Raw genomic sequence first — 17792 nt, forward strand, 5'->3', positions numbered from 1 at the left:
GGTGCGAGTCGTTTTCCACAGAAGCGTGGGCTGGGGGACGCATTCTCATTCCACTGGGAGGGATTTTTCATGTTTGCTTTCCCTCCAATCTCACTGCTACTTCGAGTGCTCAATACACTGATACAGAGATGCTGCACGATGATCCTGGTGGGTCGAGCAAAGCCGTGGCAGATTTGGTACTCAGACCTACTTCACCTGTCAGTGGCTCTGTATGTCAAATTTACTTCTCTCTCCAACCTGCTCTCCAGAGATGCATGGTCAGTTCTGCATCACGAGCTAGCATCCCTTAGCTTGGCCCCTGTAGAATTTGGAAGCATTCTGCTGTCGCCAGACTGCAAGCGAATCATAGCCAGGGCAAGTGCACTGCCTGCGCTATCCTGCTGAAGGATGTAAGGCTCGGATCAAGAAAGGGCTGGAAAGATGCCTCTCTGCCCCTAAAACTAAGAGGGGTTTCCCTACCTCAAAGAAAACTAAGGAAATTGACAGAATGTCCAAAACTAAAACGACCATCACTGTCGTGTCTCAAAAAACGACCTCTGTCCCTAAAACTAATAACTCAAATCAACTGTGCATGGATGATCTCTTCCCAAAGTAAAGTGTTAGCTGTATGCCCAACCAACAGAACCGTTCCCAGTCTCTCAGGTAATCAAAACTGATGAACTAATCAATGTTTACAAATTTAAGAGTCCAAGGCCAGAGTTGTGCTTATTTCCCCTTGACTCCTTCTTGTTCTACTTTCCTTCCTTTTGGGCCCCTGGGCCCTGTGTTTTCTTAGGTAAATGTCACTGGCTAATTCACAAGAATATGCTTCTCACATTCACCGTTCTTTATCCCACAAACCTGTTACACTTCCCTACCAAGCACAGGATTCCATTTAAATCGTCTTTTTCGGTTCCAGGCTTCTTGACCCACTTAATTCTCAAACTCTCATTTGGGTGTGGGTCCCAGACTTGCAATATTGTCAACGGCTTGGTTTACTCTCCTGCCAAGCGACTGTCCTCTCAAGGAATGTCTTTCTTTCACAGGGTCCATGTCCTCTAATTCTTCGTTACTTTAGGTTTTTGTAGCTCAAATGGGGCAGGTCCCAGACTCACAATTCATTATCGTATCTACACGACTCAATCTCCTGCAAAATGTACAATTCCTGTTTCTCTATCTTGGTTCTTCTCAGGGTCCCAGACCCTCTTATACCAGTTTCTGATTTCAGGAACACTTTGGTTCTCTGTCGATAGTTCCATGTTAGTTAATATCAAACAAAATAAAACAAGCTCTCCGCTTTCTTGCAGCCTTCTTTAGAAGGGTTCCTCTCCAGGGTCTCTTTCATCACAGTTTTCTAAAGAACTGTTTTTGTGCCTCTGCCACTCCCCCAAAGTCTTAAGGCGTTCCACCGACTTGTTTTCTCTCAATTCACCTGCTTAACGCCAGTCACTTGCCCACTCAGGATTCCTCAAGTTGCCCCAATCTCGTCAGCTTTCTCAACATTGACGCACAATATTAATGTATCTTTTCACTCTGGTTCGCACAGGCGCTTGCCCACTTGGGTGTCTATGTTTCTGTAACCTCGCCGGCTCTCCCAGACTGGATTTGAAGTATTCATACTTCTTTTATTCGGAAAGTCATTGGGTGCTTGTCCGCTCTGATTTCTAAGGCTCCCGTAACCCTGTAACCTGTTGGCTCCCCCAGCCCACATGTAAAGTATCCATACTTCTTAATGGTAGTCTCTCCGTGGGAGCGTTGGTCTCCCGGTTGCTACTTGTCTCTGCAGTAAACATCCTCCAGGCAGAGAGCTGGTGGTTTCTGGGCACTGTTCAGCAAGATGGTCTTGCCGTCTGTTGCTGGGCTCTGAGCCCACCACGATCTGTCTGGTTGTGCCACCAGAGGAGACTGGTACCTCTCTGTCTCCACCTCTTCTACCGACCTGGACTGTACGGTCTGAGAAAACGCCAGCCTTTCGGCATCCAGCTAGCATTGGCCTCGCTCCATGCTCCAGCGGGCTCTGTGGCCCAGCTTTGCTCTGCCCCCTCAGTACATCTCCTCCATAGGACTTGCTTCCGCGTAGGGATCATACACACCCCTACGTAGGAGTTTCCTGCTCCTCATTCACCGTTTTTCTCATCTTTAAATAAGTCATCACGAACAACAAAGGTGTGTTCTTCTTCCTTGTCTTTGGTGCTTATATATAATCCAGCATTGCCTGAAGCCAGCGGGATGAAAGGGCTGACATCGGTTGGTGTAGTCAAAACAGGTATACAATTAGATTGTACAAGTCCCATATACGCAGACAATGTATTCTGGTCTCGGAAGTCTTTGTTGGAATGGGAGTCCTTGTCCCTGAGAGGAGAGTCCCTGCCAGTAAGGTCCCACTTGCCCAGACGCCTAGGTAGGGTGTTGTAGAGCGGGCTCACCTCCCTAGCCTCACAGATGGTAGCTCCCATCTGGGGAGAAGAGACGAATTGACCATGTTTTGTCACACTCCCCACATCTGCTGGGTCGAGCCCTCCGCTCTCGACCATTTATCACTTCATCTTGCCTTTTACCGCCAGGATCATCAACTTGACTGTGAGGGCAGGAAGAAGGCCAGACGATCAGACCACGAGAGGACAGGAGAGAATCTTGTGGCATGGCCATTCTAGAGTATGCGGTCCACTATTAGGCATTAAGCAATACATTTGGGTTGACCTGCCCCCTTTGAGGCTTCTTAAGTGATCAAGCCCATTCTATTACACTTTTAGTCAGTGGAATAGAATGTCTGAGTAATTCCCAGTTCTTTAGAAATAATGGCTAAAATATTGTTGTCCTCCTTAGGTGTGTGCATGCCGATACAAAGTTGAGTCTTTATGTATTGCACACTCTGAAAACTGAGTTGAATCTAGGTGGTCCCATATTTTTAGATCCAACTGAAGCACGAGGAGGTTGTGTTTTTTGTCTTCTTCATACAATTTTGCCAAATGGACAATTGGGGCTGTAACCCGTGACTTCAGCTTCCAGGGTCATGCACGTCTTCAATTATACTGTAAGCACATGTTTGTTTTCTCTGGTTCTCAGGTGGAGCAGACCAGAGAGCGAGCTACATCCAAAGAACGAACCACGACCTCCAAAGTGCTGGATCTCGAGACCCAGCTAAGCAGAACCACGACCGAACTGAACCAGCTCCGGCGCAGCAAAGAGGATGTGAGTGTGGGAAGAGGAAGGGGGGCCCCATCTGAGTTTGTGAGGGAGGACCTTGTGATGTTGAAAGATCAGCAGTGTGACTGTAAGGAGAGAGCATGCGAGAAGGCACATTGGTGTGTGACAGAGGGACTGTGAGCGAAGGCCGTATTGGTGTGTGGGCGGGCAGGACCATGTCGGGGTGTGAGGATGGGTGACCATGTGAGTGCAGGGGAGAGCAACCATAGGAGGGGGTACCCGGTGTGAGGAGACGGCTCTGTGACTGGGAGAAGGGGGTCTGTGCGGGGGGAGGCCATGGGAGAAAGTGGGGCGTCATCTTTGAGTGGCCAACTGAGGGTGTAAGAAGAGGGAACCAGTGGAATGCGGTAGAGGGGAACAATGCGAAAGAAAAGAGTGCCCTTGGGGTGCTTTTTCTTAAAGCCTATTTCTAAGGCCTAGCTGTGGTCACCAACCTTTTGTACAGTCTAATAGCTTGAGATATCCTGGCTCTCCAAGTCATGGGAGGGTCTGAGCAGTCAGGTCAGCACTCCAGAAGGAGTGCACTGATTTATATGTACAGTAAACACTTTTGATTATTACAAAAGAAGCAAAGTTCTACACAATGTATCTGTAAAAATAGTTCATGGTTGTTCTGCTCGCCCTCCTTCCCAACTGGTTAGCGTGCCAAGCATTTGTAGGCGGGTTTGGAAAACCGGTCTAAAAAACAGTCCCTTTCAGAATTTTGATTTGCATGTAAATGTACACGTTCTGTGAGCACTTCCGTCCCTGCATATGCTAGCCATATCCATTCCAGCTGTGCGTCAACTAACCACCACACTCGGTTCCTGTTAAGAAATGTTCCACCACCTATACAGAGTGAGGGGTGTGGTAAGAGCCCCAGCTGTTGCCCCTGTCATTTCTTGCAGGCTGGCTTCCTTCCTATTCCCCTGATCTGTCCTGGAATCTTCAGCAGGTTCTAACATGCTCCTGTCACCATCTTTGTGGATGCAGTGTCTGTTGCCCTGCGAGTTGTCCTGCGTTTCCTGTTTTTTGCTTCTTCAATAGTCTGGATGATTGCTAGGCATAGGCTTAAGACACCTCTGCTTGGAGTCGGTAATCGCGGCAAGCCAGATGTAAACCAGACATCCAAACTCACCTGTGCACCCACTGTTCATGCACTGCGTTCTTCTGATACAGCACTGAGGGTTCTTGTCCCTAGGTCCTGAGGGTCCTATCCTTGTAGTCTGTTTTGTGTGCAGGGGTCCCCAGGGTTTGGTAGTAGTGGGTTTTGAGGTCTCGCCCGCCACTATCATTAACTTCCATAGCTTGGAGTCGGGTTTGTGCACCTGCTGCAGTCAGCTCTTCCTGGCCTCTGGTTCTAAAACCCTGGGATTGAACTCCTCTTGAGGGTCCTCCCTTGCTGGTTCCCCCTTGTGTGGCACCTCCAGGAGAACTTATTTTGCCCTATATCCGTGGCAAACCTATGGAATTTTGCCCCTATGTTTCCTGTGGGAGAATTTCTGGAAACTTAAACTCCAAAGTGACTAACTTAAGTAGTTATCAGAACTAAGACGTTGCCTCGGGTTCCCCCCAAGGGCCTTTGCATTTTTAGAGCAAATACTGGCATTTTATTTGAATAAATTGCTGCAGTTTCCTCTTTGTCGCCAAAGTAATAGTGGGAAAGAAAACCTAGTGCCATTTTTGTCTACTTCTTTCTAAAGGTGAACTGGGACCTGTTTGGACTGAGTATTGTACTTCTAAATGTTCTGCCTATTGCCTTGGCCGTTTCATCAGTTTGCTTGTATAGGACTGTTAAGTAAGAATTTTTATTTTGGGGATCCTCAAACTTTTGTTTTTTTTTCACTGCTTTTTTGAATCATTGACTACTTCTTTGTGGCCAGAAAGTACTCTTACTTCCGTCTCCTTCCCCTCCATTCTCTTGGGACGTCTCAAGGTTATGGAACAAAGGGGACTATGGACTAAAGGTACCAGTATCACTGCAGTGAGTAGCTTTTCCAAATTCTCCCCAAGTCCCCCCTGCCATTGCAAACCTTTATACTTTACTTAAGGTATATTTATTTATTTATATTTATATAGCGCGCAAGAAGCCCAGGGGCATTGAGGCGCTGTTACTTGCAATAACTTAGTTACATGGTACAGGCATGAAAGCGATTATATGGTATTGGGTCACCCCTAATGGCACCCAGTGCCAGGGGGTCCTCGAAGGCTCCCCATTTTAACATTGGTTGGTGGGGGCTATACTCTAGTTTTGAATTCACCAACGTTCGAGCCATTTTATTGCATTAGTAGCCCAATGTATATTTGTGATAGCCATGGGATACCACTGTTTTTTATATCATGTTCTCTGCCATTTTGTGTTTCAATGCTTTTCTTTGTCTAGGTGACCACAAGGCCTCCAAATGGCTATTCTGACAACATGGGCTCTTTGTGTGCCCACAGTGGCAGCCTCCATATTGGTTGTGTGAAAAGCCAGAGAGTGTTTTAAAACCTAGTCCCGGGTGTCCAGATTTAGGGAGCCTGGGAAAGGCCTTTGCTTTCAGATCCCTGATGGTGGACAAGCGAGGGAGGATCACCTGGGTAGGGAGTCCTCTGGGAGTAGGGAAGAATCACCCAAGGGCGAGACATGGTATCCTCCTTGATCCACAACCCATTTAACCCCTCTCTGTTTTATTTTATGGGAAATTGCAACTCCCATAATTCCTCCCCACTTTGTCTTGACAAAAGTACTGCACCAAGGATGATGAGGAATGAGGTTAGAAGGATTACCTCCCCGGACTTGCATTGGCCCTGTCCCTGTAACAAGGCCAGGCAGAGCCAGGCATGTAGCTCTAATAATTTACACCTGCCACTTATTAATACTGCCTGTGAAAATAAAAGGTGACGCGCACAGGCACACTTTGAGCGAGACTCGGTATGAGAAGGAACAGCTCTTCCAAGGCTGATGTGAACCAGGCTGTGGGAGCTGGAAGGCCAACGGGCTGATCAACAATTGATAAGATCGAGAGGAAGCCAGGCAAGACTTCAAAGTTTTCGGGAAGCTGTCGGTGTTCAAAAAGCAGAGCCGAGCGAGCAGAGGAAAGAAACCTTCCAGGTTCCAGGGAAAGGCCAGCGACCCTCCTAGGTTAACAGCAGAGTTGGGGAGGAGCAGAGAAGGCTGTGGTAACGGTCTTGAAGTGCAGGAAAAAGATGAGTCGTTTAGCACAACCAGTGAGTTATCGAGAGCAACAAATGTCTGGTTGATAAAGAGAAAGTGACTGATTTGACAGTTGAAGGTTGCACGTGTGCCGATCAAACACGAATTAAGAGGACAAATGTTACAAGAAAAGGATACAAAGTAGCAGAGTGGTCCTGCGAGAGGAAAACACATTTTTGAAAGTCTCTGTAAAATGTTATGAACTTTTTGAGAGATATTATAAGCGGAGATCAAAGGAAAGAAAGTTGAATAAGAGGAAAATGAACTATGTGAATTGTGAAATATGCCACAAGAGCCAAAGTAAAATATAAGAACTGAAAGGCCAAGAAGGCAAGTGAAAAGAGAATAAGAACTAAAAGTACCAAGAAGCATTGGTGTAGTAGAAATACCAAGAGGTATTGGTGTTGAATATGAACTTTGGAAATGACAAAAGAGAGTAGAACTACAGGTGCCAAGAGGCATTGGGGGAAAAGAAATACTAAGAGGTATTGGTATTACACACAACCCTTTTGAACAGGCCAAAAGTGCAGACTAAAGAGAGCGTGAATTACAAGCACCAAGAAGTATTGGTGTAACAAGATGAGTATGACTTGTGAATATTGAAAGGCAGGTCGAAGTGGTCATGCAGAGGCCTATGTAAATTCCTTGCAGTTTTGAAAGTCTTCGACAGTAAAAGATATTGTGAATAAAAGGAAGGCAACAAAACCCCCACGAACACCGAGAGGCTCGAGCCCGGCAGAGGGAAGCCTGTACAGAACTGTAAGAAATTGTCATAAAGTGAAATTAGAGAGGCTCTACCCCGGCAGATGGAAGCAGAACTGTGAGAAATTGAGAACATATGAACTGAGTATTGCTGGCAAGACGGGTGAAGCCTAAGTGAGTGAGTGAACTACCAGAAGTTGAACGCCTAAGATTGAACTGTTGAACTGTACCTGTTGAATTGAACTAGTAAGCCAAAGTGTGCAAGACTTATAGAACTGTGCCATCCACCTTTCCTTTGTTTAGTAAGAGACTCTCTGGACCCTGTGGTGTTGAACCTGTGGAAGCCATTCTAACATTTATTTTTGACACACTATTTTCCTTTCTGTATTCCCTTAACACATTTTTTAACTTGAGAAGGAGGGCAAGGTTAGGTTTCTTAGAATGGGCCTTTTTATTTTGACCAGACTGACTTGGACGTATTTGTTATTGTTTAATCCATTTTAGAGTTGGGGCAAGTTATGAATTCTACCATCCCAACCAAATTCGTAAAGGTTTTAAAAACATATATCCATTATGTATGTGTCTACTGCTCGATACCATGCCTTACTCACAGTTGTTAGGAAAGATTTCTCTTTTAGCAACTTTCCTTCCATATTTCTATTGACCCCCAAACATTTTGTTTTGAAGCCTGTCCTGACTTTTTACAGGGAAGTGAAGCCTTCAGCTCCCTGTCTTTTGCTCATTTTGCTATGGGGAACCTGAGGACTGAACTATCAGTTCTGGGAAATATGGGCCTCGTTCCAAGTGTGGCGGCTCCAGACCGCCACACTACAAGTCTGCCTGCAGGGGCTGTTACGCCCGGCCGGGTCAGACTTGACTGTCATAATGGCCCCTGCAGGCAGACATTTTACAGAGGCACTGTTCGCAACGGTGCCGGTGCTTCCGTCTCCCCACTCCCATGGAGTTCTATGGGACGCCACGGGAATGGGGAGTTATCAAATCTGCTGCCTGAGTGCCCGCGCCGCCAGGACTTGGAATGCTCCGTGGCACCGGGAAGTCAGGCGGCAGATTCAGTGTTTCCGGGTCGGCGGTAACCGACCGGTGGCACCGGAGGGTTACCGCCAACCTCTGAATAAGGCCCTATGTTTCCATTTTGTCTTTACTTTTTACCTTTTTTGGTAACTTTTTAACAGTGCACACCGCATCTTACAATGCAGTACAGCGGGGATACTTTTGTATCAGCCTAGTCTTTTACAGTTGGGATTTTTGGTTACTTTTATATGTGCCTAAAGACAAGCTGGTGGCAGCAAACATATTTATGCGTAAAAAGTCGTCACTTTCTGGTGACTTTTTCCTGACTATCGAAATTCTTTCCCCAAATATTCTAGGAGGGGTATAATTATATATTATCATCTCCAGTCCTAGAATATTTGGGGAAAGTGTTTGATAGCCTGGAGGATGCATCATTAATGCATTTTTTTTTAAAGTTTCCAACCTAACAACATTTTTCATGGGGACATTGTTACCTGATACCGTTATTTCTAGTGTGCACATTTGCATTTACCGCGCATGGCTACTGAACGTGGCTAGTGCCCTAAAATGGCCACGAGGCGAGATTCTCACTTGTTCTTTAGCCATAGTGTTGTTTGGCAGTCTTCCTGTCTTGCCAGGTCATGAGATCCCATATATGGGCATGCACTTGTGGTAAAGCTGCGGTTTTGGCCCAGGAAGGGGATGCGACTGTCTGGTACCATTCCACATTCGTGGTGCCTGGAAGTCTAGATGTGTGGCATCAGTGAAATCCACATTGGTCCTTGATTGGATCACTGCTGACTATTTGAATGGTGCAGTTCCTTACCATTGGTGGACTTGGACTTGCTTCCAGGCAAAATTTAGGATAATAAGAACAGGACTACTGCAGCCTTTGCTTGAGATCAGCGTTGGAGCCAAGTGTCATGTGCAAATGAGCAGCCGACTGAAGATCCGTGGACAACTCCCGAAGAGGCCCAGCATCCCTCCCCGTGTTTGGCCCGGTGAAGCCCTGCTGGACTACCTGATCTGTGAAGGTCTCGACGCATTCTCGAGGACCCAGCCACCCTGAGACTTCAGAAGTGTCCCTGGACCACCCAGGAGCTACTTCGCTCGAACCATTATTGTTCCGCGTACGCCGCCGAAACTTCGGTAGTCGCCAACTTGTAGTGTAAACTGCCTTCCTGACTAATTTCAGCTCCCCACCTTCAAGGGATCCTGCCCTGGACGGTCTTCTTCAACCACTACTGTAAACGTTGGAGACCTATAGGGACACTTGTCCATCAAAACTATGTAATCTGCATATATGTCACGGTGCTAGCGGCTGCTGGACCAAGTGGGTGTAGTGGCAGCACTACACTGAGTGGCACCTCAGCCACTCTGCATGCACTTACCTGCAGGGTCCCTGGCTCCTACGGCGGCCCAACATGGGGACCTGCCATACATTTCTGTGCTGTGTATGCGCAGAGGAATACAGTCTGTTTGGTGCATGCACAGTGTGTTCTGTATTGTCCATTGCACGACAACGCAGCAGAAGCCTCTGCTTCATGCCGGCTCCTATAAGTGCTGCACTGGCCATGGGATTAGAGTGTCACAAACGTATGACCCTGCCCTGGTCTTCCCTTATTTTCGAAGCCTTCTTGACCTTGCTCCCGTTTCCTGATCCTGCCTGCTTCCTTCTGTTTGGGCTTTCTGTCTGCCACCTTGTTTGAGCCCATTTCCACTCTGACACCCATGGTCGGTGCATGCACTATTCCTCCACCACGTTAATCCGTTTTGTGGTGTTGAAAGACTTGGTCCCTGCCTAGGACTTTGGGTATTTTATAACCTTGGTCCGGGCTAGTGGAGCCTTTGGCGCTGCCCACCTTCTTGCTGGCTACCTTTGGTAAAACTATGCAAGAACCCAGGATTGAGCTAAAGACCACCTAGCAGGTACCAATGTGCAGCGCAGTGTGAAACTTGACTATGTAGTAGATGTTGAAATTGCCTTACGGAATCCAGCACACATGCGTGAAGGTATTCATGCCTGCATCTACTTCTGCAACCACACCTCCATAAGCCATGGACTACCCTTCCTGGGTCCTTCTCTGTGTGCCTGTCATGTATGTGTTTGGCTGGGCAGCACTTCAGCAGGGATGCACTTTCTCTTTTTAATAAAAACTGCATTCCTTGTTTATGCAAAATTGGTACACTTGTGGTACATCCCGATCAGCTCAGCCAATAAAAAATTCGTATTTTCAAGATCTTCCAGTCAAAATCTGCCTCTATTTGTTCAGTAATCCTCATTGCCCACTCACCCTAACATTTTCAATAGAGGATGCCCCACCCCAACCGATCCAATAGAGGCTGTCCCCCAACTGCCAGTCCAGCAGAGGATGTCTTCCAAATGGTTCAACAGAGGATGCCCTCCATCTGGTCCAATAGAAGTTGACCCTCAATAGGTCGTGTAGATGCTGGGCTCCAACTGCTCCAGTAATGGCTGGCCCCCAACTGGTCCAATGGAGGTTGGCCTCCAACTGGTCCAATTGAGGCTGGCCCCCCTCACCCTCTCAACTGGTCCAGTGGAGGATGCTCCCTACCCCACCCCCGAAACTCCAACTGGACCATTGTAGGTTGCCTCACTCCCCAACTGGTTCAATACAGGCTGCCCTCCCACCCTACTGTCAGGTCTTAGCAGTGAAGTATCCTAAAAGACAGGCCAATCCTGTTTCAGGGTTTAGAGCTTTTAGAGAAAAGAATATAGGTGTGGGGTATGAGTGGGAGCACGTGGTCTGGTAAAGTCTTTTCTTTCCTTGGTTAGATTCCTTCAGGGAGGTGGGCTAGCCCCTTTCCAAGATGGTGGAGACTTGGTGCAGGGTCAGACTGGGGCATAACATTTTCTGATGTTTGTTAATCTGCTTAGAATCACATGCTGTGCATAGGTCCGACATCCAGTGGTCACTGCGGAGTATTGCATTTTGTTTTTCGTAGTCGAAAAGGGGACGTCGACAAGGCGTGTCTGTAACACTATCCCTATAGTGACGTGCAGTGTACCCACAATCCCTCACGCGTGGAGGTCCCTCAGATTGTTTTTTCCGTCCAGATATTGTCCGCCTTTACGCAAAGCTCCTTGAGACATTGCAAAAACTTTTATTCGACCTTTGGTCGTTCTTAACCTATATTATTACTTACATGCCTCCTTCGGCATCGTAGCTGTGAAGCTGTTCACCGCTGATCAAGATCTCCGACGGCGGTGCCTTCGACGGAGGAGGTTGTTCGGCATTCGCCGAACACGTGGCCTGGCCTCGACGGCCAAATACAGTAGGGAGAGTGGGGTCGTGGGACATTTATTGTTTCTCTTTGAGAATGCCTTTCTCTTTCCCCTCCCTTTCCTTCTGGGTTTTTGTCACATGCAATTAGTTCCTCCGCTATGGAGAGGACACCCTTTAGGTTTTGCCTGTGTTGCAAAGGCAAGTTTTCCTGGAAAGACCAGCATAAACAGTGTAACCGTTGCTTGCCCCTCGACCACAAAGAAGACGGCTGTGCGGCTTGTCAGCTCCTTAAGCCGAAGACTTTAAAAGACTGCAGGGTCAAAAGGTGGGTAGCCTATGCCATTTCTAGGTCTGATTCATCACCCGCCGCCGCCAAAAGTGACGAGGAATGTGACAACCCGATGTCCGTTTCGGAAGTCATAGACCTCTCTAAGGCACGTTCACGCTCCTCGTCGTCTGTCCCCGGCCCCGACAAGCTCGGCTCACGCCCTGCTTATGGGGATGAACACCCCGGCGACAAGGACGCACACAGAAAACACTCCCATAAACACACGACGACCCACGGCTCTTCCTCGTCGAAGACGAAGAGAGCATTACCGCCAACGGAGATGCAGGTCCTACCGGTGGCCTCCTCAGACCGTAAGAGTCTTAAGCCCCCCTCGCAAACGCGACTAGCGACTGGGCTACCTCCAGATAAGGGCGCTATCACCAATCCGCCAGACGACGTGCACCATCAGAGAGCGCCCGTCGGCGTAGAGCAAGCGACGCCTGTAACGTTGACGCCGGAGGTGCCCTCGACAGACAGTTTAGTTGTTGAGAGTCTGGCGCAGATTATTTCCACCGATAACCAGAGACGGATGCCGAAAGAAACATTGATCACCGCTCATAAAGCCCGGGAGACGCCGAAAAGGTCAGAAGGAAGGCAGGAACCGCCCCCTCCATCGAGAGGGACTCCTAGCCTACCAGAAGGCTTTTCAGAAGGCGAGGGGAACCTTTCTTCGACGTTATGGGGTAGGTTGAAGCGTTTTCTAACAGAAGGCCCTCCCTTTTCCCCCCCTGACCGCTCTGGGGTACCTCACAAGACCCTAGAGAGACTCCAGTTCTGTATGGACAAAATGGAGAGGTTTATGGAGACTCAGAACCTTCCAACACCCAAGAGATCAAGAGAGGGACCTCAGGAGGATCCCAGGGCCAGGTACCCTAGGCTGTTTGATCCCCCCCCAAGAGGATGTAGATTTATATGACCTCACTGGTGAGGACCCCCACTTTCAGGAGGAGGATGGATTCTTGGGCAATGAAGGGGAGCAAAACCTAGAGGAGGAAGGTTTTGAAGACAACCCGGATATGGGTGATGGGGGCTTTGGAGAAGACCCAGAAGAAGGCACTTCACAGCCCTGGCAGTCCCCATCAGCGTTTTCAGACCCGGATGCCATAAACCTGTTCCCACCCAAAGACTCACCTATTAGGAATACGTCGCCTATAGATGATCAACCTACCTTTAATGCACTACTACGCAAGGCAGCAACACATTTCGAGATCGAGACCGGGGAAACTTCTCCCGACATCGACTTTGTAGAAAAGATCATTAAGGAGAAACCCTCTGTCAGCCAAACCATTCCCCTTCTCGCCTCAGTAAAGTGACAAATTATTCCTTCACTATCCACTCCCGTGTTGATCAGAGGGGTCAACCCGAGGATAGAAAAATTATTCAGTCCTTCTCCATCGGACCCGTTATACATCAGGGGCCACTCTGTACCAGACTCCTTAGTGGTGACAAATACTAGGAAGAGAGCAGAGGTCCCGCTGTCAACTAGCGAGGCACCACCAGATAAAGAGGGTAAAAAATGGTATGCCCTAGGAAAGAGGATTACAGCCTCAGCTGCCTTTTCTGCAAGAATTGCCAACACCCCACTCTCTGCTAGCAAGTTACGCAGATGCAAAATGGAGAAAACTACGTAAGGACATTAAGGAGGTACCGGAACCCCTATGTACTCAGCTTCTAGCCACGGTGATTGAAGGGACCTTAGTCAACCAAAGCATCATTAAAAATACTCTGAATGCTGCAGAAACGGCTGGCCATTCCCTAGTCCAAGGAATCCTCCTCAAACGCCATGTATGACTACGTAATTCAGGCTTTAAACCTGAAACACAAGCATCTCTAATTAACAAACGTATAGAAGATGCAAACCTCTTTGGTAAGACGGTGGATGAGGCCTAGAGACCGCAAAGAAGGAATTTGACACCATCAAAACCCAAGACCAAATTTCAAGGCCTCCCAACAAACGTGGTTATGGCAACAAATGCTTTTTTCGATGCCAACGCCAGCAGCAACAACAGCAGCAGCAATAAGCAGCAATAGGAGCAGATAACTGGTCCTCTAACCAAGGCACCAGTGGACAATACAACCAAAGAGGACAACGTTGTGGCAAGGGAAGAGGTTGGGGTCCCACCCCTAGAGGTTCCCAAGCCACCAACACCAAATGACTCAAAGATTCGGGTCCCCTCCCATGCATCGCCGGTCGGGGGCCGGTTAACATCCTTTCTTCCAGCATGGGAGGGTATAACATCAGACCGCTGGGTACTATCAACCATAGCCCGCAGTTATTGTATAGAATTCAACAGTTCCCATGCGCACAGACCCCCAAGTGGACGACGCATGTCGCCAGAACACCTCTCCATCCTTCTTCAAGAAGTGGATCAACTACTAGAAAAAGTAGCTATAGAGGTTGTGCCTCTATCACAGGTAACGGAAGGTATTTATTCAGTGTACTTCCTTGTACCCAAAAAGGACTTAACCATGCGCCCTGTACTAGATCTGCGCCCAGCGAACAAATTCGTCAAACCTCAAAGATTTCGTATGGTGACTCTACAGGAGGTAATCCCCCTGCTTTCACAGGGAGATTACATGACAACACTGGACATGAAAGATGCATACTTTCATATTTTAATGTTGCCAGCGCACAGGAAATACCTCAGGTTCATGATAGAGGGCAAACACTACCAGTTCAGAGTGCTACCCTTCGGCATATCATCAGCGCCGAGAGTATTCACAAAGGTACTGGCAGTGGCAGCGGCCCACCTGCGCAGGTTGTCCATCCCAGTATACCCTTAGCCCGACGATTGGCTCATAAGAGGGGATTCTTACGAAACATGCTTCTCAAATACCCAAAAGACTGTAGACCTTTTGTTTCAACTGGGCTTCTCCATCAACAAGAAGTCCAGTTTAGACCCCAGCCAGATCAAACAATTCCTAGGGGCTCTAATTCGAACAAAGGACGGCCTCGTCTTCCCCTCCAATGAGAGGGTCCAAAACATGCTGTTTCAGATCCCTCAATATGTGGCCGGTCGAGAGGTGACGGTACGCAAAGCAATGCGCTTACTAGGAATGATGGCGTCATGTATTTATTTGGTACCTCGCGCGCGCCTGCGCATGCGCCCAATGCAAGAGTGGCTCAACAGCCAGTGGTGTCAAGCCAGCGGACAATGGAACGATCTAGTGGTGGTCTTGCAGGTCTTGCTTCTCTCCCTACGGTGCTGGTCGAAGGAAAACCTGGTAATAGGGAAACCATTCGCCACCCCCGCAGTGGAAGCCACTCTAACCACAGACGCATCCCTCACAGGATGGGGGGCTCACCTATCCCATCAGACTGCTCACGGAGTTTGGACTCCGAGCGTAGCATCCAAGCACATAAACTTACTGGAGATACTAGCTGTGTTCAAGGCACTGAAAGCCTTCCAGGCACACCTGCAAGGGAAGACAGTGATGGTCCTCACGGACAGCACCACAGCCATGTACTACCTCAACAAGCAAGGGGGCACTCACTCTCCAGGACTGTCCAAGCTGTCCCAGAACATTTGGAAGTGGCCTCTCAAACACAACATGTTCCTACTGTCATAACATGTACCAGGGGAACTCAATCTGCTAGCAGACGAACTCAGCAGAGACTTCCCTCTGCCCTCAGAGTACGAATGGCGGTTACACGAAGACATCGTCTTCGACGTCTTCACACAATGGGGATTCCCAGAAATAGATCTATTCACAACTCTGGAGAACTCCCAATGCCAAGATTACACCTCCAAGTACCCCCAGAACCAATCCAAGGGGAACGGTCTATCGATACCATGGTCAGGGAAATTTGTTTACGCTTTTCCCCCCGACTCCCCTTCTCAACAAGATTGTGCACAAGATGCACCAGGAACAAGTTACCATGATACTAGTGGCCCCTATGTGGGCCCGGCAGCCATGGTTCGCTCACTAATGGAGATGTCTCTATCTCCTCCAGTGAAACTTCCCTGCCCGTACAACATGCTGTCACAGGACAAGGGCAGGACACTACATCCATGCCCTCACACCATGAACTTAGCAGCCTGGCTCCTGAGATCATAGAATTTGGACCTTTACAACTCCCACAGAGATGCATGGACATTCTCAGGGAGGCTAGAAAGCCTAACACTTGTCACTGTTATTCTAGCAAATGGAAAAGATTTGTCATCTGGTGTAGGGGAAGGAGCATCAACCCGGTTGACTGCTCTCCCACACAAATTGTTCTGTATCTGACTCACCTACTAGACTCAGGGTTGGTGTTTAACTCTATTAAAGTCCATCTAGCTGCACTTTCCGCATACACCACTTCCCAACTTAGTGTCATGGTTGAAAGTCCCAGTTATTAAAGCCTTCATGGAAGGAGTGAAGAGGATCCACCCCCCCATAGCTAATCCCGCTCCCGGATGGGACCTAAATGTGGTACTAACCAGGCTCATGGGGTCTCCCTTTGAAGCCATGCACAAAACAACACTTAAAGACCTCACTCTTAAGACTGATTTTCTAATAGCTATCACCTCCATTAGGAGAGTAAGTGAACTACAAGTGCTCTCTGTACTAGACCCCTTTGTTACAGTTCACAAGGATAAGGTGGTTCTACGCACACATCCTAGGTTTGAGCCAAAATTTATCTCTAAATTCCATGTCAACCAATCAATAGAACTACCAACGTTCTTTCAAAATCCTTAGATGAGAAGAGCCTGCATACACTGGATGTTCGCAGAGCCGTGATGTTTTATATGGAAAGAACTAGACCATTGAGAAAGACTAATCAGTTCTTTGTCTCGGTGGCAGCAGGAAGAGAAGGAGATGCAGTCTCAAAGTCCACTATATCTAGATGGATTGTTCAATGCATCACTCTCTGTTACACTCTTGCTAAGAGAGAACTACCCTTCAAGCCAAGAGCACACTCTACTTGAGGCACTGGGGAATCCATAGCATTCATTGCAAACGTTCCCCTTGAGTCGATTTGCAAAGCGGCAACCTGGAGTTCTGTACACACCTTTACAAAACACTACTGTCTAGATGCCCACTCTAGATCTGATTCCCAGGTGGGACAAGCAGTATTAAGACATCTTTTCTGTACTGTTCCTTCTCACAACCCACCTCCAACTCCGGGTACTGCTCGCTAGTCTGCACAGCATGTGATTCTAAGCAGATTAACAAACATCAGAAGACAATGCATTACTTACCATAAAAGCATTTCTGATGGTTGTATCTGCTTAGATTCACATGCGCCCACCCTTCAACCCCGCTCGGATGGATGGAACATAGACTTCTTCTATATCTCTCTTTTCTGTACTCACTCATGTCTAATAGGCTGCCTCAGGGCAGAAAAAATACAAACAGAGGGACCTCGACGCGTGAGGGATTGTGGGTACAGTGCACGTCTCTATAGGGATAGTGTTACAGACACACCTTGTCGACGTCCCCTTTTCGACTTTCGAAAAACAAAATGCAATACTCCGCAGTGATCACTGGATGTCGGACTATGCACAGCATGTGAATCTAAGCTGATACAACCATCAGAAATGCTTTTACGGTAAGTAATGCATTGTCATCTCGGGCACCAATGAAAAAGTGGCCCACAGTTGCAAATGGCAATACATTTTTTGTGTGACAGACTGAGTAGTAGCCAAGGGGAAGTATTCTGATAAAAATGTGATGCAAATGGTGCATTTTAAAGAATGTAACACTGGTCAAAACTACGAGCCGAAAAAGTATCCCACCTTGACCAAAAAAAATGGCCCCCACTAACATTTTGCTTTTTTTGATTCAGACATTGTCCTGTTGCCCTACAGGCCAGTACGAGCCTGTGTTTGAGAAGGTCACCGTTTTTGAAGTTCTGAAGGCAATTAAGCAAAGTAACAAAGAATATACAAGCAGAAAACAAATTGAAGAACCAGACAGTATAGAGACACATCGGCAACACAGACGTAATACTTGTATATAGCAGTTCATAACATTATTAACTATATATATATATATATATTCACTGCAAAACTGTGGACACAGCCAAAGGCCATGGCCAGTGGCCCGTAAAAAAAACAATGGTATAGCAAAACCCTTGAAATTCAGCAGATGTGCGAAGTCAGGACCAGATTAATTCTGAGCGCTCCTGTTGATG

At 47.7% G+C, this 17792-nt stretch overlaps 1 protein-coding gene across 2 annotated transcripts in view; it reads left to right on the forward strand.

Moving 5' to 3' along the window:
• ODF2 (outer dense fiber of sperm tails 2) overlaps window positions 1–17792 on the forward strand; it is a 1029707-nt gene that overhangs the window by 1007554 nt on the left and 4361 nt on the right. For both annotated transcript variants that reach the window (XM_069609164.1, XM_069609165.1), the window contains one exon: window positions 3046–3171. In XM_069609164.1, coding sequence (XP_069465265.1) covers window positions 3046–3171 — 126 coding nt within the window. The remainder of the gene's footprint in view (window positions 1–3045; window positions 3172–17792) is intronic.

The sequence above is a fragment of the Ambystoma mexicanum genome, chromosome 8, assembly GCF_040938575.1.
Source record: "Ambystoma mexicanum isolate Mex_15411 chromosome 8, UKY_AmexF1_1, whole genome shotgun sequence".
Taxonomy (NCBI): domain Eukaryota; kingdom Metazoa; phylum Chordata; class Amphibia; order Caudata; family Ambystomatidae; genus Ambystoma; species Ambystoma mexicanum.